This window comes from Antennarius striatus, chromosome 8 (assembly GCF_040054535.1).
Source record: "Antennarius striatus isolate MH-2024 chromosome 8, ASM4005453v1, whole genome shotgun sequence".
Lineage (NCBI taxonomy): Eukaryota > Metazoa > Chordata > Actinopteri > Lophiiformes > Antennariidae > Antennarius > Antennarius striatus.
In genome coordinates, this window is record NC_090783.1 from 9150001 (window position 1) to 9174815 (window position 24815).

The 24815-nt window shown below is 38.9% G+C and overlaps 4 protein-coding genes across 8 annotated transcripts in view; 2 read left to right on the top strand and 2 right to left on the bottom strand.

Moving 5' to 3' along the window:
* The window catches only part of serping1 (serpin peptidase inhibitor, clade G (C1 inhibitor), member 1), a 4181-nt gene extending 824 nt beyond the window's left edge, over positions 1 to 3357 (bottom strand). The window contains exons 1-9 of one of the 2 annotated variants that reach the window (XM_068322407.1): positions 3211 to 3357; positions 2884 to 2931; positions 2601 to 2709; positions 2344 to 2505; positions 1961 to 2263; positions 1561 to 1776; positions 743 to 886; positions 418 to 621; positions 194 to 333 (exon numbers count right to left, since the gene is read on the bottom strand). In XM_068322407.1, the coding sequence (XP_068178508.1) occupies positions 194 to 333; positions 418 to 621; positions 743 to 886; positions 1561 to 1776; positions 1961 to 2263; positions 2344 to 2505; positions 2601 to 2709; positions 2884 to 2931 (1326 nt within the window). In that variant the 5' untranslated portion in view covers positions 3211 to 3357. The remainder of the gene's footprint in view (positions 1 to 193; positions 334 to 417; positions 622 to 742; positions 887 to 1560; positions 1777 to 1960; positions 2264 to 2343; positions 2506 to 2600; positions 2710 to 2883; positions 2932 to 3210) is intronic. The other variant, XM_068322408.1, reaches the window with a different exon arrangement.
* Positions 3358 to 4322: 965 nt separating this feature from the next.
* On the top strand, positions 4323 to 7942 carry tmem134 (transmembrane protein 134). Of its 2 annotated transcripts, none has more exons than XM_068321948.1 (8): positions 4323 to 4514; positions 4972 to 5222; positions 5351 to 5418; positions 5495 to 5581; positions 5654 to 5730; positions 6418 to 6462; positions 7419 to 7472; positions 7591 to 7942. In XM_068321948.1, exons 2-8 carry the CDS (start codon positions 5010 to 5012, stop codon positions 7671 to 7673), a joined length of 627 nt encoding a protein of 208 aa, XP_068178049.1. In that variant the 5' UTR covers positions 4323 to 4514; positions 4972 to 5009; the 3' UTR covers positions 7674 to 7942. The 2 variants fall into 2 exon arrangements, with proteins under 2 accessions (XP_068178049.1, XP_068178050.1); XM_068321949.1 differs by having other exon boundaries at positions 5050 to 5222.
* A 1417-nt stretch (positions 7943 to 9359) lies between these two features.
* aip (aryl hydrocarbon receptor interacting protein) lies at positions 9360 to 14266 on the top strand. 3 transcript variants are annotated; one of them, XM_068322199.1, is made up of 7 exons: positions 9360 to 9514; positions 10055 to 10237; positions 10321 to 10509; positions 10794 to 10970; positions 11058 to 11199; positions 12957 to 13180; positions 13269 to 14262. In XM_068322199.1, the coding sequence occupies exons 1-7, from the start codon at positions 9416 to 9418 to the stop codon at positions 13272 to 13274; spliced, it is 1020 nt and encodes a 339-aa protein (XP_068178300.1). In that variant the 5' UTR covers positions 9360 to 9415; the 3' UTR covers positions 13275 to 14262. The 3 variants fall into 3 exon arrangements, with proteins under 3 accessions (XP_068178300.1, XP_068178299.1, XP_068178301.1); XM_068322198.1 differs by having other exon boundaries at positions 12957 to 14263; XM_068322200.1 differs by having other exon boundaries at positions 9379 to 9514; positions 10055 to 10151; positions 12957 to 14266.
* A 169-nt stretch (positions 14267 to 14435) lies between these two features.
* Positions 14436 to 19418, bottom strand: cdk2ap2 (cyclin dependent kinase 2 associated protein 2). The gene is made up of 5 exons (XM_068322201.1): positions 19340 to 19418; positions 18291 to 18446; positions 16811 to 16902; positions 16053 to 16173; positions 14436 to 15470 (listed from the first exon to the last, which is right to left on the bottom strand). Exons 2-5 carry the CDS (start codon positions 18343 to 18345, stop codon positions 15403 to 15405), a joined length of 336 nt encoding a protein of 111 aa, XP_068178302.1. The 5' UTR covers positions 18346 to 18446; positions 19340 to 19418; the 3' UTR covers positions 14436 to 15402.
* Positions 19419 to 24815: the final 5397 nt, after the last annotated feature.

Below are 24815 nucleotides of genomic sequence, written 5' to 3' on the forward strand. Positions count from 1 at the left end.
ATCTAAGTTTCCCTCAGTGTTATTAAACTTAACAGTCAAGAAATGAGAGGGAGCACACATTTTCACTTTATAGTTACATTTTGCTTCTTGTCTCCAACTCCCTGCCCAACTTCAATTTTCCTGACTGTTTGAAAACCTCTTCTAGAGAATGTGTGAATGTTTGTGGGAAAGATGGATGTTGACTTTTCTTTACCTGTGCTTTTAGCCGAACGATAAATGACAAAACTGTCAAGTATTTCTGGTGATGGAGGATGGGTACCTTCACCATATCACCATTCAGTTTTGTGAAAAAACCTTTCTTGGGTTTCTTGTCAAACTCAAATTTCCACTGACCTGATGAACAGATGCACACAGCTAAAAGTTTACGTCATTTTCTCACTTGTGTGAACATATTTGTGCAGAATGTACTGTACTGACCACTGAATGAAACAGCATTGATTAGGATCAACTGCGTATTGGGTGACACAGAGTCAAACACTTGCTTGATTTTATTGTTGGTCTTATTCGCCACCCAGCTGTTGATCATCTGTGTGCTACCCTCACTGGTTTCCAGCAACCTGGTGGGGGCCGCTTCATAGAACTGTATGGACTGGTTATTAAAAGACTCACTCAGATTCATTTCTGGGGAAGAGAACACAGAAATTACGAGATAGAGATACTGCTCTGCTTTTTATGCATTCACAATCTCCATAGCTATTAACACTTATTCTCTTTTCTGAGCTTAACCCAGAGATTGTAATACGTGGGTTATAGAAGATTTGTGAAGCCATCTGTAAGGAGCCAGCCAATTTCTCTCTCAGCTCCTTCAAGTGGAAGTGAATGCAGTAAAAGTCATGAGGCACAGCGAGAGCCCTCTCAATTGCTCTACGGGTGTCACCTCTTGCACCTGAAAGTAACAGAATGGAGAAGTGGCATTTAGAAATTCTGTAGTTTAGAGTGACATATAATTCTGGAGCCATGCATTAAATGTCTGAAGAGAAAAGGTCTGTGGCATTTTTTACTGAGCATGTTTTGGTGACTAGTTTGTTTGCGCTATTTTGTCAAAATAGGAATTCTTTTGTGTTCAATAATTTGTATCTTCCTTTCTTGTCTCTCAGGCCCAAGCCTTTAGAAAAGTTACAATTATTTTCTTCACTTTGAGTAATTTATAATGCATCCAGTCTCTAGATTAAAAAACAATCCCTGCTGCATGAGTTCTCAAAATATACCTTATTATATTTCCCAATTAGCTTCTGGCTTCCTGTAAACTTGTAATTGCCTTTTCCTCTTCATTAATTCATGTTCCATTAATGAATGTCATTGACGTGACTTCTTCTTCACTCCTGAGGGTGTTTATGCTCTCTCATCTTACAAGTTGCCATGGATAGAAACTGGATCAACTGTTTGATACTGTTTTATGTTATTGTTGTAGTTAAAATCATTATTATTATAAGTATTTTAATTTTTTTTACTACTACTAATACTACTATTACTACTACTGCTGTTTCTTCATTTCTCTTGCTCAGTCTCTTCACTGCCTTAAATGAATAGTAATAATAATTAACTAAAAAACGTACATACCTAATAACAAATGGGACAAAACTCCATTGATACTGATAGGAGAGAAGAGCAAATTGCTGTAGGGTTGTGATTCTCTGACATAAGAATAAAGCTTCATGGAAAAGTCTGCAATGGATTCCTGCAACAGAGGTTCTCCTGTGCGACTGTTCTCGTTCCGACAAGGCTCCCACGCTGTGGTGAAGTTGTCGCAGGAATAAGGAGGAGGGGTAGGAGGAACTGAAAGAAAACAGATGGTCAGTTTAATTTCTTACAAACTAGTGTGCAAATGTGGCCAATATGTTTATTCCACTGTTAATCACTTATTTGGAGCTTGGCGGTTTGCCATTTCCTGTTATAATTCATGCTTCCAAATGACACCAACTGCATAATAGAGCAGTGCACAGAAAAGGCTGGCTAATACCTTCAACAATAACATATACATAGCTCAGCTTCTCCCCTTCTGTTGATTCACAATGGTAAAGCCCAGCATCCTCTTTGATGGTGTTTCTGAGTATGATGGTCTGATCGTGGTCCATCGGATAAAGTTGTTCCAGTCTCTTATAGACATCTGTTGAATCATCTCCAAGATTCAGCGGTGACCTCATACCATCACCAGTCTCTTTGAACCAGAGGGCATTGGCCTTGACTTGAGTCGTTGATAAGAAATGACACGGGAGGTAAATGGTTGTTCCTTGGATTACTTTAATGGTGAAGCCGATCGATGCTGTGAAGGCAGGCACAAGAACATATTGCTCCACTGTGTCAAAAAAAGTATTTATGTATAATAAAAAATATGTTCCTTACCGTCTACTGTAATATTGAATGTCCTTATCATCTCCACATTAGTTGCTTTAGCCAAACACACATACTCGCCCTCGCTGGCAGCAGTTACAGGGGATATAGAGAGGTACAAGCCATCCTTTTTGATTGTAGCTGAACCAAGCGACTGGGTGCTTATATTTTTACCTATATTCAAAAAGGATTAGACTCAAACATATATAACCATATAGTTTTTCTGTATAGTGACAATTGTGATGGTGAATTTTAAAATGTAATAACACCATTAAATGTCCAGATGATGGTTTCTACCGGGAACCCGGTTTGAATTGACAGACAGGGCAGCTCCAGGCTGGAACCATGTATTGCCCGGAAATGTGAGCATGATGACAGCTAAGTAGAAACATATTGTTTAATAAACTGCCACACAAGACTTAACTATCATTGTTAAGTTAACAATGATAGTTAAAACAACCATTAGTCATTAATTAGTAAGACTAAAGGTTGTGATATAAAAAAGCAAAATCATGTAGTTATTTAAGTCTACATTTCTTCTCTGGTGTTTACCTCAAATATCAGCTGGAGCAAAAGACAACATATGGGATGTAACTTCATCTAAAGCAGAGCAAAGGAAAAAAATGAGGTTTGTAAATTGATAGTTGTTTTGCAAAGTAAATATATCATGGACTGGAAAAAAATCAATATGTGATGCAATCAGCAAAGGAGAGAGAAAAATATATCAATCTATTAAACTAGTATATGGCCACATATACTAGTTTAATAACTTTGTAGTAAATACACCATTATTAGAATTTTTCACATTGAAGATAAAGTTGCTTGAAACAGTCATGCATAAAATACTGTGAAAAAGTCAGAAAAAATTTTATAACTCACATCTTTTCAATTTCCAAATGTATCAGGATTTAGTCACCAGTTGTTCTAGTCAGTTATGTTTCTTTCACAAAACTGCTGCTGTAAAGCACCACCAAAACTGACTAGTCCCTGACTGTTTGTTGAGAGATGTTGCTTAATACACGTCCTCTGACTTGCTGGAAATCACATGACTTCACATGCTGGCAACAGATACAGAATGTGATGATGATGAAATGAATGAAAGAAACCAACCTCAAACAAACAAATCTCATGAAAAACAAATTAACAATTAAGTGTCTCTCAAAAATTTGTATCCTCCTCTCCTTGTCTGTGGCACTCAGTCCCAAAATCACTGTTTTCAATGGCCTGTGTGATAATCAGGTGCTTGCAGTTATCCTTTACCTCTGCAATCCAAACTTCTGATAAATAAATCCACACTGCTCAGTCGTTTCTATTAGATCTTCAGCCTTCAGGTGGAGATCATGTCAAGCGGTCAAGGTGCTGTCTAGTTTTTCATGCGTAGCTTCTCTTGTGCTGAACACTAGCTTCTGGAAGTACACCTTGAATGGGTCTGTACAGAACAAGCCTTTGATTCTCATGGCCTCTGCTGCTATGGTGTGTCTTTTCAGACTTGGACCAAGATATTTGATTTGGTCATGTATAAAATCAAATGCTCATGCAAAGGAAACAGGAATATGATGCTGAAAACAATCAGGTCTGCATAACCTGCATTATGAGGAGCCAATCATTTTTTTCAACAATTCAGATTTACCATAAATATATATACTGTATATAAAATAAAGCTACAAAATCTGACAGTGACAATTCTTCAAAACGCAGATATATTAAATAACTGAAATAGTTTATAAAAAATACAATTTAAAAAAAGAAACACAAGACTCTAAGACTATAAATTATTTCTTGAAATAATTCGTTTTACTTCTCAGCCTCTTTCTGATCATTGGAGCAAGTCTCCTTTACTGTGCTCTTTATACATATATTCGTGTAATACAGTACTGTATAGTAAACACTAAGTAGTCATATGAGTTCAGTCGATCGTCCCATAGGTATTCGATTACGAGGACTGGCCGCTTTGGCACTATTGGGCGTAATCAGTCCGGAGCAATCGAGTGCCGGGTGATGGTGACGGACGAGCCTCAAAACTTTACAGGAACGTTTTTTTGCGCATTTGTTGAAGGAAATATAACGGCTGCCTATATCGCCATTTATGATACAATTCTGATAAATAGCACAAGTATGTGACCCACGCCTGAACAACTTGGAGAGGAGTTCGACCTCCCTGGACAACAAAGATTAACCGAACAGTAAGTTTTCATCCCGGTCATCTGATCGACCAGAGGAAAGAGCTCCAACAATGGCAGAGACGAGCAAAGCAGCGAAAAACATTCGCCTTTATTCTACTAAATACGGAGCTCTCCGCTGGAATTTGTAGATAAAGCTGGGTTATGTCCATAACTATTCTCTGAATTCACGGTTAAAATAGTTGTTTTAACTTCACTGAGATTGATTTACGTTTTTCCAAGTTTCTTTTGTGCGTATAATCATGAGCGTGTTTGAGGTAAAAGTAAAAGTCAGGCTGACGGAGGCACAAATTCCAGCATAAACCCTTTAATTTATAAAAGTAATTCAGAACTTTGTAGCTCAGCAACTCAAGCGCAATTGGCCTGGAATATACAGTATAAAGATATTCCATTTTAGACAAAGCATGGTACAAACTTTAAAATTATACTCTGATACTCTAATTGTACTCTGATCCAACAGTGAGCATCGAGACACGGAACCCCACTTTTTAACAGGCAATGGCGACACAGTTTAATATCGACGATGCCTTTGTATTAGAGGGAGATGAGGAGGGAGTGGTGTGTGATGAAGAGACTGGGGGATGGAAGTCCAGAGAGAAGGACAATGAAGGTGGGGAGATGACATTTGGCACTCTAAGTTTTTCTAAGCCCCAGAGTCATCCATCTCCTGCTGCCTCTGGCTCCCTTGAACACAGTAACCTGAAGTATCAGGTAAGCATAGTTTTACCTACTGTTTGCACAAACAGTCAATGTGTAATTATGCCTTCTTCTTTTTTTCAGCAAAAACGTGAACTGTTTACAAAAAACTGAAACTCTGTCGTTGTCTGTTGGTTCTTTAGAATCTGGAAAATGAAGATGCTCTGGGCAGCAACGGCGTTTCTTCTTTCAATAACTTCTTCAAAATCAGGTGGGACTATTGCTGCGTTCACAGTTCTTTGCCTTGTTTGAATGTGAGATAAAGTCTGTTTCTGCTTCCTCCACAGTGACCCCGCAACTCTGTCTTACTGCAGCTCTCAGTGGTCCTTCAGTACCTTGAGTTCAGTTACACAGCTCTCTGCCCACTGCTGCGGGTATGTTTAAGCTAAAATCACACTCAAAGCAATAATAGGCAAGCCATTGAAAGCACAAATATTGTTGGTTAGGTGGGTGTCCCATCCACTGGTGAAGAAAAATAGAAGAGTTGTCCTGGCTTCATTCCTTCTCCTCATCACTGGAATTGGTAAGTCCTTAGATAGTTAGTTAGTTAGTAAGTTGATAACTATCCAAGATACATTTCTTTTTGCATTAAAATACATTTTTGCATTAAAATACTTCGAGTATTGTGTGTTTTAATGCATTATGTCATAATGGCTTTAAGAGTAGTTGCATGACCTGTAGATCAAAATGCTTAGATGAATTACATAAAGTGACAGTTATTCCAAATACGAATGATGTAAAATTAATATTTTAAGTACATACATTTTAATGAAAAAATAGTTCATATATTGTGAAATGGCTAAGAAATTGTACATGCTATCATTTATGTTGACAAATATACTGTTTTGAATAGTTTTGCAAGTTCACATGTCAGTTTGGTCAGTGACCTTCTTGGCACATTTGAACTTTGTCCCTTTGTTGATTGTATAATATTAGATAGATAGATAGATAGATAGATAGATAGATAGATAGATAGATAGATAGATAGATAGATAGATAGATAGATAGATAGATAGATAGATAGATACATACATACATACATACATACATACATACATACATACATACATACATACATACATACATACATACTTTAATAATCCCGGAGGAAATATATAAAAGGATGCTGCCAGAGTTATTCAGTTTCATAAAAAAAATATTTCATTTCTGCTCTTTGTTAGTTTGTCACTTTACTGTACTGTTTTTGTAGCTCTTATTTTCACAGGAGTTGTTATACGGCTGACTCCAAATGCAGGTAAGAACAATGAACTATTTTAGTAACTTTCAAAACTGATACCATATTTGTCCAAATTTCAATTTTCAGCTGACATTTAAGCATTATTAACAAGTGCTTCATGTTAAATGTGTTTTGTAAATAAAAGAAAACACAGAAAATTGTTGATCTGATAGAAAAATATTCAACAATAATAATAATAACTACAACCCATGCTGTCACAGACTGCAACATCCTGCTACAGACCTTAATCCAAAATTTTACTCCAACCTACTTACATAGGTCAAAGATCAGAGCTAGTGCTCTGACCTACTGTCATTGATCAAAGCACTAGCTTTGATCTATGGTCTTACTCACACTGGCCTTCTCCCTCGTCTTTCTATCTTATCCGGTTCCTGAGTGTACAAAAGTTTAAATTTGACCATGACCTAGTTTTCTCAAGGTCATCATCTCATTTTCATCCCCTTTGCTGCCCGAGTCATGTGGTTTTTGTTTCATCTTTCTATCTGCAACGGTTGCAAAGATGTTTGGTGAACATACAAACAGAACAACTTGAATCTTAATGAAAAAAAGAAATCAATATTGTCCAACTCGATACTTACAAATACAAGACATGATTAAATTTGAAAATACACAATGTATTACAAAAAAAAGTTTTTTTCCTTTGTGTTTCTGTATTGAAAGAACAGTACCCAGTACCTGTAATCTTAACTTGTTCTTGTTATAGTGACACACACACACACCCACACACACGCACACACACACAAAATGGTGGGTTAATGGGAAAAGCAGCCTTCTGCCAAGCCCAAAGACCTTACAGCGCTCAGTCATATAGGAAAATAAAATGAAAAACATTAGCCTAGCATGTTTGTGTTTTTCCTTTGATTTACATAAAATAGTTCTGTTTGAACTATTTTATGGTTGCATTTATTAATGTAGCTGACAAACATGTGTGATTAATGAAACTGTACTTACAGGGCTTTCAAGTGCTATTTTCTTTGTACCTGGATTTCTGCTCTTCATTCCTGGAGGTAAATTGATGATTTGATTCCAAAAACTTGTTTACAAAATTGTATGGTTTTTCCTAGTTTGTCCTAATGCATGTCTTTTATTGTTTTTAATGAATAATCACATTCCCTGTTCTTTCAGTGTACCATGTGATATACATCAGCTGTGCTGTTCATGGAAGAAGGGGCTTCAAATTGTTCTATCTTCCTTATTTTGAAAAATGACATTTAACTCAACACAGAAAATTCACCACACTTCTTTGTTTTCTATCTTAGAATGAATTATATTTTGTCACTTGTAACAAGATGTATTGTCACATTTGTATTTCTTGTTGTTGTAATGACCACTACTAAATAAACCACTCAGTGCCTCGAGTATGTTTCCTCTTTATGAAGTGAAATTGTTGTATGTATACAGAAAAGACATGATGTTTTCTTTTAATGTTGTGTGAATAATGACTGTGAGATTACAATAAAACATTTTTATATTTGAATTTGTGTCATTTAAAATAGATTTTCAAATGTGGGAAATGAGTGGCTTAGAGTCCCTTCTATTTACAGACTTTCACATCCCAGAAAAGTGTTTCAAAGTGGTTATTAATATTTAATTACAGTCCTGATAGGGTAAACACCACATTTTCTGCCTATTGCGTGAGATATACTCTACATGTACGCAGTGTGCTAAACAGACTTTCTGTAAGGCTACAGGACAGCAAGTTTAGTCTGTGGCTAATTATCCCGAAAAACTATTGGACCACGAGTCCAGTAATAACAACTGCAATTTACAAAAAGTTCAGATGCCATAAGAACTGTTGGACCTAAAGTTCAAGACAGATTAATTAAATACAGTAACTGTACAGAAAGACTAGTTGCCAAATTAGCTGTCAGAAACAGGAAGGCAGTGCCAACAACCAATCAAGTCACTAAAGAATACAATTACAGTAATTAATGAAGTCAGCAAGCAAGTAAAAAAAGTGAATTGATTAATATACTGTATGCTTTCCTTTGACAACTAGTATAGTGTTAGGCCTCACTAACTTATTACTGGGAAAACTAAATGAACAATCTGAACCCGACACAAGAGTCTCTGCTTTTAATGTGTCAACAAGGACATAGAGAGAGCAAACATGAGATGTCTAAATACTTACTTGCCCTGATTAAATGATAGATGTGATATTCCAGTTAATGTCACTGTAATTAAGCAGTGCCAACAGGGTTTGTTATGAGAAACAGAATGTAAATAAGAAAACTAAAATGTAGTTACTCCGTGGAAAATAAAAATATGTACTAGTAATAAAATTCAATCTAAAGAATATATCCCCCAACAAAGGATGTTTACCCCATGCAACAAACTGTGTTTTGTACACAAACTTCTCCTACCCAAAGCTGTCTAAGTCAATCCACTGGACGTTAAGAAAGTTCTTGAAGACGTTTCGTCTCTCATCCAAGAGACTTCTTCAGTTCTGAAGGTGGCTGGTCATGTCCCAGCTGATTAACCTTGCGGGGTGTGGTCAGTGCTATTCACATTCCAACATCCAGTCTGGCTCCTCAACAATTGTTGATGTGGGTGTCAAAGGGGGTCCTTGAAATGTGAGTTTCACCTTTGTATGGTAATGAGGGTCATCACATGAGACACATCACCTGGGTCAATCTGCTGAAACAATCTTTTTGGGAGTTTTGAAAGGACACGATTGTAAATGGGAGAAAGGTGATGTCGCAGACCCCCCCCTACCTGTTTAGAGTTGGCTTCTGACGTGGATGGCCTCTTTCACTCCTCTCTCAAACCATTTATCTTCCCTGTCCAAGATCTGAACATCGGTGTCCTGAAATGAGTGTCCCTCTCCCTTGAGGTGAAGGAAGACACCTGAAAACTGCTCCTACGGCGTACAGTCTACCGATAGGGGGCGCTATGTTCGGCTATTTCCGGTAACCACCGTATGTTATCGTGAACTAAGACTCGGCCAAGGATGGAGGAAGACGCACGTAAGCTTCTCGAAGAGGGAATATGTAAGAAGCTGCTGAGTCCGGGTAAAGGAGCGGTACCGAGCTTTCCCAATGGAACTAAGGTAAATTTATGTGCTCAACGTTTGGATTCCTTGGTTGAAGTCCTCTCACACAGTTAACAAAACTCGTCGAACCGTGTTAGCTAATGCTATCACTAGCTAAAACACATCTCTGCTAACCCTTTGGCCTGACAGATACGATAATGAATCGACTTTATACATTATGCACAGTGTATTTATACCGACGCCGCTTGCAAGCTTCATGTATTTTCTACCAAATAGTACAATATTATATTTAGGAAGGACTGTTTTTATGTTCGATGAAACAGTTTCGGTCTAGCTTTCTCATCTGATGGTAAATCGGGGGAAAGGATGTTACGTGTGTATGAATTCTGATTGGTCGTCATATAATGTCAGTCACTTTTGCATCGTTGTGATTAATCAGACCATGGTGTTTTTCCTGAAAAAAATATTGAGGATCTCTGTTTTGTGTCTAGTAAAAAACTATTAGCCACACTTGTTACGTATCGTGTGAGAAATCACAATAATCTTAATCGGACATTTTTTTTTTACAAGTGTTCCATCCTGTTCTGTTTTTACCAGGTGGTGTTCCACTACCGCACCAGTCTACGGGATGGGAAAGTCCTGGATGACTCACGGACTTTGGGGGGCCACAGCAAGCCTATGGAACTCATCTTGGGCAAGAAGTTTAAACTAGCTGTGTGGGAGAGAGTTGTCACCACAATGAGACAAGGCGAAATTTCAGAATTTACCTGTGACAAAAAGGTTACTCGGCCAGAAATATGGAATGTGATGGGTTAAACAAATATTCTTGTACTATGTGTATTAATAATTTCTGTAAATTGCAGCACACAGCGTTGTACCCACTCGTGTCCCAGTCCCTGAGAAACATCAGTGCGGGTAAGGACCCCCTAGAAGGCCAGAGACATTGTTGTGGCATTGCCCAGATCCACTCCCACCACTCTCTCGGGCACAAGGACTTAGATGCGCTTCAAGCCAGTCCGCAGCCTCTTGTCTTTACCATTGAGCTGTTAGAGGTAAGTGAGCAAGCGTGCGTCCAAATTATTAATTTGACAAGTTGGCAAATTTGACAAGTACTTTTTTCAAGTTTTGTTACCTGACAATTGTCAATACTTGCTTATATAGGCTTAAGAAAATATTGGAAACACTTGATTATGATTTCTGGGTTTAGCAAAAGAAATGTGTATAAGTGTATGCACACTAAGATGGGTTGCTGTACACTTTTAAGATGTATTATTTGCTATTAAAAACAGTTTTACCATACAGCTGCCAGTAATCTTTTATACCTTTCTCCACTCAGGTGCTGCCCCCTGGGTCATTCCAACTAGATGTGTGGGCTATGACAGATGAAGAAAAACTTGAGCTTGTGCCTCAGATCCATGAGGAGGGGAACATGCTTTTCAAACAGGGTCAAATTAAAGAAGCCTCAGAGAAGTACTACAATGGCATCGCCTGCCTCAAAAACCTGCAGATGAAGGTCAGGTCATAGTTGAGTAAAAGGGGATACAATTTGGGTCCATTCAAAAAATCGCATTCTCTAACTCTCCGATGTGACTCACCTCAGGAGCATCCAGGGGATCAATCATGGATAAAATTGGACCACATGATCACACCACTGCTCCTCAACTACTGCCAGTGCAAGCTACTGCAGGGCCAATACTACGAGGTTATCGAACACTGCACATCTGTGCTCTTCAAGTATGAGGGTGAGACATTGTTTGATGTTACTGTGCAATATCTATCCAAGTTAAGTCCTGGTCTTTGGTGAAGCATGTGATATTTTTAAATTTTTACACTTAGTAGTTATCATTCACTTTATTACAATAATAGCTGCCTGAAAAATTATCAAGAAGTCTATGCTAATAGGATAATCTCACATCAAGAAATTCTTTTAAATGAAGTTTCTGAATTTATTTCACTCTTATGTTGTTTTGTTGTTTAAAGGGAAGCTGTTTTTTAAGAGGCAAAGATTTTTTAAAAGTTTTTGAAGATCCTTTTCCTTTTGTCCTCCTAAATTAAGTTTGTATGAACTTAATGTAGGAGAAAAAAAGACGGGCAGAGCTTTCTCCTATTCCGCTGTAAATGTTCTTTTAACTAGTCCTTGTTGTCATGACATCATGGGTTATTATAAGAAATATATTTTTAACTGCTGCTGCAAATGATAATAACAGCCTATTGTTCTGAGATAGCTGTCACATCATGAAAGTCTTATACTATAGTGCGCCTTCGTTCTTTGCGGTTAATGCGTTCCAGGAACCACACGCAATTAAGGAATCCGCAGTCAAGCGGCAAACTATTTATCTTGTTATTTACAGTAATTTAAACGTTGTAAGACCCTCTCCATACTGATATTAAACCACCTTCTATCTGCATTACCTTTCCCATACTCTGATAGACTGTTTAAAGCACTTTTGTGTCTCACGTAAGTCTGAGACTGATGGAACCGAATTCACTTCCGGATGCCGTCAGCCAATAAAGTGCGTGTACGGTATCACGTGACTGCCTACCAAAAATCCGCGATGAGATGGGTTATGAGTTGTGATGCACGAATGTGCCCTGTATTTCAAACTGAAGTCACTACAGAGTTCTTGATTTTAAAGTGGGAGCTGTCTGTTTATATCCCTAGGAAGCGGTGATGTATTCTAACATTCAGTGTTTGTGTTTTCGTCCGTCCGTCCACCAAATATCTTCACAACCGTTGTAGATAGAAAGACAAAATAGAAAGCAGATTACTCGGGCGGCGAAGGGGATGAACATGAGATGATGACCTTGGCCTTGAGAAAACTAGGTTAAGGTCAAATTTTAACTTGTGTACATTTTTTTCCACATATCTCAGGAACCGGACAAGATATAGAGACCCAACAAAAGGCATCATATTCAGGGAGACAAGGGTATTAAAATTAGATCACAACCTTGAAAAACCAGGTCAAGGTCAAATTTTCACTTTTATACCTTTTAAGGTACACATCTCGGAAACCTGATGAGATATACAATCACAAAACAAAAAGCAACATTTTCAGGAAGCCAGAGGCACAAAAATGTGATGATGTCGCAGGATGTTTCAGTCTCTGACTGCCTTGTTTAAATTGCAATTGAATTGAAACAGTGATGAGTTCGGAGGGCTGTTGAGCTCCTGAAGGACCTACGTGTAAAAGAACAGCGCTTTTTCATTTGTCTGCTCCCTTTACCGCTGTCATAAAAAGAATACTAGATGAAAGTGAGTTACTGCCCTCTGTAGCTTCTTTGTTTTGATTAGTCTCAACTAACAACAAGATGTGTAACTGTAAACAGCTGTATTTTAAAGATAATTTGGTTGTCACTTTATACCAAATACAGTACAATTTTATATATATTATTATATAGGTCAAGTTAACCCTACAGATTGTCTCACATGCAACTTCATAAAAATTGAGACTCACCATTCTCATCATAAAGTTCTTTTTCTTCTTTGCCCCTATAACAGACAATGTTAAGGCCTTCTATAAGCGGGCTAAAGCCCATGCTGCAGTGTGGAATGAGAGAGAAGCACGGGCAGACTTTGCTAAGGTGTTAGAACTGGACCCATCTCTGGAACCGTCTGTCGCCAAGGAGCTGAAGGTCATGGAAGCTAAGATCCGTACCAAAGACAAGGAGGACAAGAGTCGTTACAAAGGCCTATTCAACAGGCCACCTGCCACTGCCACTACAGTTGAGTTTTTGTAAATTGCTATTAACTCAAGCATTTTTTGTAAAATAATGCCAATGGAAAATGTCTGCTTGTGCTTTTCCTTTTTAGGGTTGAATCACAGTGGGTTGGATGATGACACCTGTGAATTTCAATCATGGAGGACAAACAGTAGACACTGCTGGTGTTTTCTGTTTTATCCACGCACCCAAGCCAAATGCCACTCTGCCCTTCATGGCACACGCAAAACATTCATACACACTGTCCGGTCATACACACTACCGTGTCACCCAAGATATGTACTTTCATCATTCACTCCTGCCTTATTCCTCCAACCCCGACTATTAAGTTCATTATTTTTAATGAGGACATGCTGATAGAGTCAACCCGGCCTAAACGAAAGTCCAACTTCATGAAAAACTCAGATCTGCCAAGCCTAGCAATATCATTCAGATGATTGGAGATCATAATCTTGGTTAACAACTTCCTCACAGTAATAAGCAACATCCAGACTGCTACTCAAAGTACAATTTATCACATTTAATAGATTTTTTGTAAAGTCACTATATAGCAAATTGTATAGCACTGACCAATGTGCCATCGTATTAGGAAATGGTAGCTTACACATAATGATATATCACTTTCTCTGAACTATTGAGAGCTTTTGGATTGCTGTAAAATTACTCCTCAATTTAGTGTGTCAAGCAGTTTTCAGTGGATCCTTGACAAAAATGTCACCACCCAGCTTTTTTTTTTGTTAATGTGGTACATCATGTACACACATGCACGCCTCTGCCATGCACCACAAGCCCTTCTCCAGCCTGTTCACAGGGGAAGCACTAGAATGAACTTATTTCTGGTCAGTGTGACTGGTAAGCAAGAGTGAACTGTAACAATCATAATTTAATACACATGGCTTTGTGTCACTTTTTTTGTACTTATTTCATTTGTTAAATACTACATTTTTGTTTGATCAAGATGTATTCAATAGTTAAACCCTCAATATTGTCTTTACTTGCTAACTCCTTATCCATGTGAAGCAGCAGGCTGGTCAATTCTTCCTGTCTGATGTAACAAATGTGTATCTCCAGCTTTTCTGTATTAAAATATTTGACATGCTGACGAAGAAAACTAATTCATGGTTTTGTATTACATATACCAATACAGTACTCTCAGTACATTTACGAGTGTTATATTACGCAAAGGCCACTTACTGAACATTCTGTCTTTGTTCTCAACACTAGCTTTCATCAGAAGATTGTGTTCCTGGTGAGGTCAATGTCCTGCCACCTTTACAGTAAACGGTACTTGTACTGATAGACTTGCCAAATCCCTACTTCTGTTGATTAATGAGATCCAAGTTAACCAAATTAATTTTCAAAGGCTGATGTTATAACAAAAGTTAAAAGTTGTTCAATAGAGCCTGCAGGAGTCAAAGTAGTTAAAGCCTTAACATATAAACTATCTAAGTCCTTAATCTCTGAAGTAAACAGTGATTTAAAAAGTATATACTGTATATGGATCTGGATTGTTAAAAGCAGTATCTTAGAAGGTGGTTTCCCTTTTAGAAATAGTAAGACCATCAGCTGAAGACCATTTCATAAGTGCTTCCCCTCACCTATTAATGATGCTTTCCAAATGAAACAGCCAGTAAGTTTTTTGGTTATTTAATTAAGATATACATAATTAACTGCAAAAAATTTGTTTTACAAAATTTCCTTACTAACAAATTAACTTAAGATGTACAGAGTTCTTGGGGGTAAGAAACATCTGTGTTTTATGAAATAAAGCAAAATTGAATGCAAAATGGGAACAGTGAAGATTATTAACATAAGTTGTTTCAGCATTTTTCTGAATAAGAAACTTAATACAAATTTGACATTGATTTCCACTTCATTTGAAAACCAAAGTCAATTGCTCTTGTTAGCAAATAATATTTAAAACATTTCTATCCAGTTTGCTATGATCTTTACCCACAACGCTACCTAAAAAGTGTTGAAATCCCCCCCACATAAATTTCAAAATATACAAAACTGCATTTAGTATACAGTACAAAGTTTTTAAAGAAAAAAATAGATGTGGTGAAATGGGATTGGTGGAGACAAGAAGGATTGTATCTATAAAAAGCTGGCAAGGAAAGCACAAAAAGTTGGTAGAATAAAAAAAATGGTTATCAAACAGGTGATTTTGGTGAGGACAGGCTTCTATGGGAAAAAATGACGGATGAAGGGATCTTTCCAAAAGGTTATGTACGGGCACTTCTCTCAGTTTCTGCAAGACACTCCCTGACTAGTGCACGAGCATGGATTATGCCTGAAAGAAAAACACATGATACAAAGGTGTTAAACGAACACTGGAATAAACCTACATCAACAACTGCTGCATTTTCTACCAGCCCAAACATCTCGAATTACATCAATATAAACAGCGTTATTATAGCAGGAACAAAGGGCAGAAAGTCACATTACACACAAAACTGGGGTTAGTAACACAGCCAATATTAGATGCTTCAAAAGGATGTGGTTTGATTATGGTCATTCCATATTACTTTTACATGTCTAATATAAAATGGCAATTAGCACCAACATAACAAAAGCAACAATCAAAACTTGGTCAAATTGGTTGTTAGACCTTCCTAAAAGCCAGAACATTTTGCATTTAAATGCTACCTGTTCTGGTTAAGCTCAATTTGAACTGATGCAGGGGAATCCTTGACATCTACCATTGATGAATGTGATCAAAAATAAATCTACAAAGCGTGTACATAATGTTCCTTAGTTCATGTAGATTCCAGTAATTTTTGGGACATACCAGACCACAGTTTTTTCAGACAGAAAAAACATTTGTATTATGAAAACAATCAGAAAGCATTCGTTTTTAATAAGTAAAATATACCTCTCTTTAGCCTCTCCATAGCGCTCTTGCTGCCAGCATATGTTGGCCTGATCTCACGGCTCATCTCTTCAATGACAGACAAAAGCTCGCTGTAGGTAGACCCTTGAGACACCTTGACAGGCTGTGTATATTCATCAACATGTCATGTTTGGGGGAGAAACAAAGCAGACAGCCATTAAGATTTGCCAAATAAAGATGAAGAATGATGAAGATGTCAATACTTGCTAAATGTAGTCTGACAAAAGAGAAAATCATATTTTAGATCAAACTTAGAAAATTAGTTCAATAATGTGATATTTAATAGTTCTCCTGCTCTTCCAGTCTAATCCTCTCCATAACCAATGTTCCCTCTAATTTTTCATGTGTCTGGGCAAACACAAGCTTCCTGAGTGCACTGAGGACCACTATGGGCAACATCAGATTTGATATTTACCGCATGCCATTAAGACATCCTTGTCTGCAGATGTTTTCCTTTCTTAAAGGTTGACTAATTCAAACTGCATTCCATCTTTCTGTATATCACATAGCTGAAATACAAATTATACTTCAATTGAACCTTTGTTTTTGTCTTTTTGATGTACTGCACAAGGAAAGACCTTAAAAGTCCCCCTAACTTCCCAAGTAGCATTTGACATTTTAAACTTTGCAGTTAAGTTCTGGCAAGAACGTGCATTTTAAGCAAATTTATATATGGTGTTATGAAAGTGTAAGACAAAATAAGTAAATACTGAAGACTACTATTAATACCACAGACAAACCTGAACAAATCCCATAGAGGGAGGGCCAAAGTCACTGAATGCCGGCCTGAAGTTGGACGATGAGGGCAATGACGGAGAGGGCACAGAAGAACCTGAATATAGGAGAATAATGTAACACACAGGTCTGGTAATGTAGACGTAATACACAGTGAAATATTCACTCATAACTGTCACTATAGTCAGTAACCCATCTAAAAGTAACTAATGTAGATACCAAAGAAAGTAACCACATTAACTATTATCACGATATGATGGTGGAGATGCAATTTCATCTAAGCTTATTGGACTATATTATCAACAAAACCGTCATTGCTTTCCAGTGGTACTTTAGCTGATGAGTGCAACTGAGAGACGACACTGCAATCGTGGCATGTATCAGGGAGGGTGATGAGAGGGAGTAGAGGAGAGTGGTGACGGACTTTGTGAGGTGGTGTCAGTGAAATGAGCTTCAGCTAAACATCTCCAAAACCAAGGAGATGGTGCTGGATTTCTGGTGGGCACCCACCTCCCCACAGCCAGTGGTCATCGGGGGTAAGGAGGTGGAGGTAGTGGGGACTTATAAATACCTGGGGCTGCAGCTTGACAGCAGACTGGACTAGTCGCACAACCTGGACTGTGTATATAAGAAAGGTCAGAGTAGGATGTACTTCCTCAGGAGGCTGGCCTCCTTCAACATCAGCTCTGATCTGCTTAGACTGTTCTACCAGTCCATTGTGTCCAGTGTGCTGTCCTCCTACGCCATTGTGTGTTGGGGTGGTGGTACCAGGAAACGGGACACCGATCGCCAAGACAGGCTCATCCGAAGGGCTGGTTCTGTGATCGGGTCAGGAACTGGACTCTGTACAGACTGTCCAAGAGAGGAGGACTATGTCCAAGTTTAGATCGATCCTGGGTAACACCACCCACCACCTGCACAACACCTTCGCCCAGCAGACGAGCTCTTTCAGTGGCAGACTGCTGTCACCAAGCTCCTCCACTGAGAGACTCAGGACCTGAGTGCCATCAGGGGGCACAACCACTCTCTCAAAAGGAGGGGGGTCGAAGCGGAAGCCGCAGGGTCATCAAGGTCGGCCGAGAAGGGATAGAATAGGGGTGCCTGGGACACACTGAGGATGCACTGGGGGATACTTTGTGGGGGTCCTTAGTGTCAGTTTACAGCTCGGTTCATCCACGTGTTCTGATCCTACATCTAATGCTTCGTTCAGGTTCCTATGCTTCCTTTTTTGTTAGGTTTTTCTGTTGTTTTAATTATGTCATTATATTAGTTGTGTAATTTATGCAATGTCTTTTTGTCTGTGTCAGTCACTGTTATGTGTATTTATTTGAATCTTTTGTGAGCAGATGTCATCCTGAATTTCCCTTGGGATTATTAAAGTATCTATTTCCCATGACCAGAATGGAAAACGCTTCCTATCTATTACAATAACAGGAACTTGACAATGATCGCTGGTACAACATTAAAACTGTGCAGTGTTAGTACCTGGTGGCGTGTGGTTGGAGCCAACAGGCGCAGGAGCAATGGGTTTGTAACTCATGGCAATCTCAGTAGGCAGCTCCCCGTACGACGCGCCACTTCCTTCGGTCCCGTCAACCCGGTGCTTATACAGCTTTACTGGTGGTGATGCGCTCCTAGGAGCTGATGCAAAGAAATATTTTCTTCATTTTGCTATTTTAAACAGCAGTTAAAAAAGGCACATACACTTATTGATGACTTCAAAATCTTAACTTTTGTCATGTGCATGAAATCAATAGATGTAACTAAACTCCCCTGTGCAAGAAAATATACAAAATCATCATCAACAAAATACAGTGTTAAATTAATGCTGCATTTGTAATGAATCATGAATGTGTGCATGAGTTGTGCTGTCCAGTGGTTTGTCAATCGTCTCCATTATTTACACTGAGACCTATATCAATTAAGTTAAAAATGACAAACAATACCGCAATGTACACCTCTGACATTATTCCCGGTTTGTCCTGAAATTGTATCTAAATGGATTCATTCATTTGAATGTGTTTTGAACGTTAAACTTCCTGGAGTATTTTTGTTCAGAAATTATTTAGGGGACTTTGAAAAGGTCTTACCCAACGAGCAACTTCGCTCAATGGGAGAACATGCGTACATGAGAGAAAGCTATCCATCTACGTATATATATACTGTATAGAATAACGTTATGGGTGTGTTTGTGTGTGTGTGTGGTACATGTAAATACGTGTGAAGTGAAACCAGTCAATGGATAAGCATTACAATATATAAGCAAAGCTTTCAATGCCAGGTATCTAATAAAAGAAACGCTGACGTTAGCTTCAAGAGAAGGGCTCAAGCTAACTACTACAGGACTTGGTAATATTAGCCAGATTAGCTAGCTTTCACCGGTTAGCATAACAATAACTATGAAGCACAGATGGCTAACAATCGTGATATGTCGTAGATATTTAACGCACGAAGAGTAAAAACAAATCGGCCATATTCGGTTATGACAAATGATGTACCACCACCGATCTAAACGAGTGATTTGTTATTTTTACCTTTGTATAGAGACTTACGATCCTCTTTGGGAAGCAAGCACGAGCTGGCTCCTTTTCAGTGCGTGAGCATGCGCAGAAGGGTGATACTAATAAAACCCGTACGCACACGCAGAGTGATGGATGATGGCGTAGGACGTGACGTAGATTGCAAAAGTTACACGGTGAAAAAAAATTCCATGAACTTTATAATGCTGTATACAAATAAAAACCTACGACAGTTGATTTATGAATTTTACTTAGAAAATCTTTATTAATGTAAGCACGGTTCTTCTTCTTTTCCTTTCTGCTTTTCCCTTCAGGGGTCGCCACAGCGAATCAATTGCCTCCATCTAGCCCTGTCCTTTGAATCCTCTTCTCTCACACCAACTACCTTCATGACCTCTTTCACTACATCCATAAACCTCCTCTTTGGTCTTCCTCTAGGCCTCCTGCCTGGCAGTTCAAAACTCAGCATCCTTCTACCAATATATTCACTATCTCTCCTCTGGACATGTCCAAACCATCTCAGTCTGGCCTCTCTGACTTTATCTCCAAAACCTCTAACATGTGCTGTCCCTCTGATGTACTCATTCCTGATCCTATCCTTCCTGGTCACTCCCAGAGAGAACCTCAGCATCTTCATCTCTGCTACCTCCAGCTCTGTCTCCTGTCTTTTCCTCAGTGACACTGTCTCTAGACCAAACAACATCGCTGGTCGCACCACAGTTTTGTACACCTTTCCTTTCATTTTAGCTGAAACTCTTCTATCACACATCACACCTGACACTTTCCGCCACCCGTTCCATCCTGCCTGTACACGCTTCTTCACCTCTTTTCCACACTCTCCATTGCTCTGGACTGTTGACCCTAAGTACTTAAAATCCTCCACCTTCTTGATCTCTTCTCCCTCTAGCCTCACTCTTCCATTTGGGTCCCTCTCATTCACACACATGTACTCTGTCTTACTGCGGCTAACCTTCATTCCTCTCCTTTCCAGGACAAACCTCCACCTCTCTAGCTTCTCCTCCACCTGTTCTCTGCTCTCACTACAGATCACAATGTCATCTGCAAACATCATAGTCCATGGAGATTCCTGTCTAACCTCTCTGTCAGCCTGTCCATCACCATAGCGAACAAGAAGGGGCTCAGAGCTGATCCCTGATGCAGTCCCACCTCCACTTTGAACTCCTCTGTCACACCTACAGCACACCTCACCACTGTCTTACAGTCCTCATATATGTCCTGAACCGCTCTAACATACTTCTCTGCCACTCCAGACTTCCTCATGCAATACCACAATTCCTCTGTGGGCACCCTGTCATAAGGTTTCTCCAGATTTACAAAAACACAATGCAGCTCCGTTTGGACTTCTCTGTACTTCTCTATCAACATTCTCAAAGCAAATACTGCATCTGTAGTACTCTTTTTTGGAATGAAACCATACTGCTGCTCACAAATGCTCACTTCTGCCCTTAGTCTAGCTTCCACTACTCTCTCCCATAACTTCATTGTATGGCTCATCAGCTTCATTCCTCTGTAGTTGCCACAACTCTGCACATCTCCCTTGTTCTTAAAAATGGGCACCAGCACACTTCTCCTCCATTCCTCAGGCATCTTCTCACTATATAAGATCCTGTTGAACAACCCAGTTAGGAACTCTCCTGCCACCTCTCCACTCTTAATCTTAATCTCCACTCTTATAAGTCACCCTATGTTCCTGCCTCTTCTGGAAGAAAGTATTCACTATAGCCATTTCAATCCTTTTTGCAAAGTCAACTACCATCTGTCCTTCTGCGTTCCTCTCCCGGATACCAAACCTGTGTATATATATATATATATATATATATATATATATATATATATATATATATATATATATATATATATATATATATATATATATATATATATATATATATATATATATATATATATATATATATATATATATATATATATATATAGGGGGTGGCAGTGGCTCAGTGGTAAAGCGGGCGGTAGAGCGGGTCGTGAAAGAGAGTGTGATTAAAGTTGACTACTGTGAAGCTAGCAAAAATAGCAAATAGCATTAGCAAATAACAATGTGTATAATGTCTAAATCTCTTCACCGTCATTGTTATTCTTTACTTTATTCTTTGTTTTTTACGTTATGCACAACTCTCATTTATTGTGTAATAATCTAATCGTAACATGTATTTGTTACATGTTTTGATGCATTTTTATGCTTTATAAAACATTTATGTCGGAATTTTTGTGGGCTTGGAATGGATTAGGGCATTTGCATTGAAAACGCATCTCTACTTACGTAATTTTCTACTTACGTAATTTCTTCCGGGACCAATTAATTTCGTAAGTAGAGGTACCACTGTAGTTTTGAAAACACAATGTGTAAAATTGTGGAATGTGTTTGTATCTGCTTTTTCAATCACTCACATTTATATGTGTTGTATGCCTTTATAGTGGATGTATTATCATTTAAACTAAAAAATTCACATAAAGTAGATGTGAACCATGTACTCCATATAACACGAAACTTCATTGTTAAAGCTTTGCATGTGAATTGATATGTTTTTGAAGTATGCTGATACTTCATCGTAATCAATAAAACTTGTTAAAAAAACAATGTTCAATTTTCATCTGTTCACTAGCAGACATGACTTCAAGAAAGACAGAGTGTGTATTCAAGAGAATATATTATGACCTACGAAAAGCGGGATCATACAGAGGGATAGAAAGGCTTCAAAAAGCTGTAGAAGAGCAGACTGGTGAAAAAGTTTCAAGTGTTGAAGTTGAGGATTGGCTGTCCAGTCAGGATGCTTACACCTTGCACAAAACAGCTAAAAAAACCCTCTACAAATCATGTTTTTGCGCCACGTCCTCTGTATCAATTTCAAGCTGATCTTTGTGATATGAGTGCTCTTTCGAAAGACAATGACAGGTTAAAGTTTCTGCTGACTGTAATTAATGTTTTTTCAAAGAAGGCTTATGCGCGGGTCTTGAAAATTAAAATGGCTAGCAAAGTGGCAGCGGCTTTTGCTTCAATGTTAGATGAGAGTTGTATTCCGAGTAAAATCCAGACTGACGCAGTAAAATAATTTTTTAACCGCGTCTTCAAAAAACTGATGAAGAAACAAAACATTCGACACTTTGCAACCGCGAGTGAGCTCAGAGCATCAGTCGTAGAACGCTTCAACAAAACTTTGAAATCCAAAATGTGGAGGTATTTCACTGCAAAAAACACTCGCCGATACAATGATGTAATTAAGGACTTACTGGATGGATATCACAGCAGTATAAAAATGAAACTGTCTAAAGTGACTCTTAGCAAGACGTCACGTGTGTTTGTATGGTACAGTCGACCTGTCTAAACATACTATGTTTAGATTCAAAGAGGGTGACATTGTGAGCATATCAAAGTACCGTGGCGTATTTGATAAAATGTATGAGCAATCATTCACCGATGAATATTTTATCATGAATGAATGTATCCTTAGAGTACCACCGGTGTACAAATTAAGGGACATAAAAGGTGAAATTTTGAATGGGACATTTTATGAGCCTGAACTGCAAAAAGTGAGAATCACATCTGACACACTATTTAGGATAGAAAAAGTTATGGATAAGAAAATCAAAAAAGGTCAGAAAGGGGTTTTAGTCTGATGGCAAGGGTGGCCTAGCCAGTTTGACTCCTGGCTGCCTGCTAAAGAGGTCGTAGAGCTTGGGAAGAAGACAGACAAGAAAGAAAGAAGGATAAAATAATGGCTGAGTCTTTCTATGTGACACTACCCTCCAATGCCTGTCATGACATTTTCCCTGACAACGACAGCTCGAATTTCACAATAACTTTATCGCAACCCATAGAATTGCAAGGACCTTATGAGGTGGTGCTAGCAGAGATAATGTACTGCAACACGTGGAATAATGTTGACTTTTCAGAAAATGCTTTTGAGGTTTTAGACCATTTAGGCCTGGACTTGCCGCCTCTCTGCCTTAAAATTCCTAGCGGTCATTATGAGTGTATTGAAGGATACTGACGGTGCTGAATACTACGATACAGCACACACCATATGGTGTAGCGGTTTTTTACAATTCTATAAAGAAAATCATTTTTGTATCAGGGAGTGATAGGTCAGTCAGTCATCAGTCAGTCATCTTCTAACCCGCTTAATCCGCTAACGCAGGTCGCGGGGGAGCCGGTGCCTATCCCGGTAGTCTCAGGGCGTGAGGCGGGGGACACTCCGGGCACGACGCCAGTGTACCACGGAGCCACATAGAAACAAACAATCATTCACACACACACTCACTCCTACGGTCAATTTGGGACCGGCCAATCAACCTGAAGCGCATGCTTTTGCAGGTGGGAGGAAGCCGGAGAACCCGGAGAGAACCCACGCAGACACGGGGAGAGCATGCGAACTCCGCACAGAGCGGGACGCGAATCCGGGTCCGCCGTGTTGTGAGGCGGCAGTGCTAACCACTGCGCCACCGTGCCTCCCAGTGATAGGTATTCTATAAAATTTTCACCGCGTTTGTCTTACATACTAGGGTTTGAGGAGGACGTATGGGTGGAAAAATAAAGGATAAATATCCTTGCGATATAATGGAGGACAGTATAATTTTTACATCTATGCGAATATCGTGGAAGCTCAACACTATACAGTCCCCATTCTCTTCTCAGAATCGTTAAAAAAGAAGGGTCGTACAGAGATGTTATCATTCTTTCCTACACACACCCTCATTACATCACGGTGAACAAACAACGGATACAAGATATACAGATTGAATTTAGAAGCGATTTGAACACTTCGATTCGATTCACCTATGGCAAGACCATATGCAAGCTACACTTTAGACCTGTATCAAAGTATTTCATCTGAATTAGAGACAATAAACCAAAAAACAAAACAAAAAACAACAACAATGAATTCACAAAGATTTGTGAATTATTATGTGAACCAGACCAGCTCGGGGTCATTGGGCGGGTTTGTCGGAGCTCCAGTTGTTATTGGCGTGGCCTCGGTGCAGTGCTCAGCAGAGCCTTCAGATTTGTCCTCCCCTTTCTTAAACAAGGAGTTAATATCGTTGAACCACACTTGAAATCTGCGGCGAAGGGGATAGCAGCAGACGTGGTCGGGACAGTAACCAACCATTTAATTAACCACAAAGCCCAGCCACAGGAAGGATCGGGACTCCCGCGAATAGCAAGTAGAAAAGGAACAAGAGCTGTATGCGTTATCAGTCACCATACCGAGAAAAAAGCATAAAATGCTGGACAAATTGCAGAGAAAAGTTAAAAGTCAGCAGGGCGGACGAAATATATCTCTCACTCACCATCTCTCGACCGAGAGCACCAAGTCAGAGCTCTGTTTGTTAAACCCATGACTCAGCTGTCCATCGAACAAAACAATTAGGTTGAGATTTTCCCTCTCAATTCAATAGCCAATCAAGAAGCGTTGGATTAACTAATACCCGGAAGCAGAAATTTTTACTTAGACCT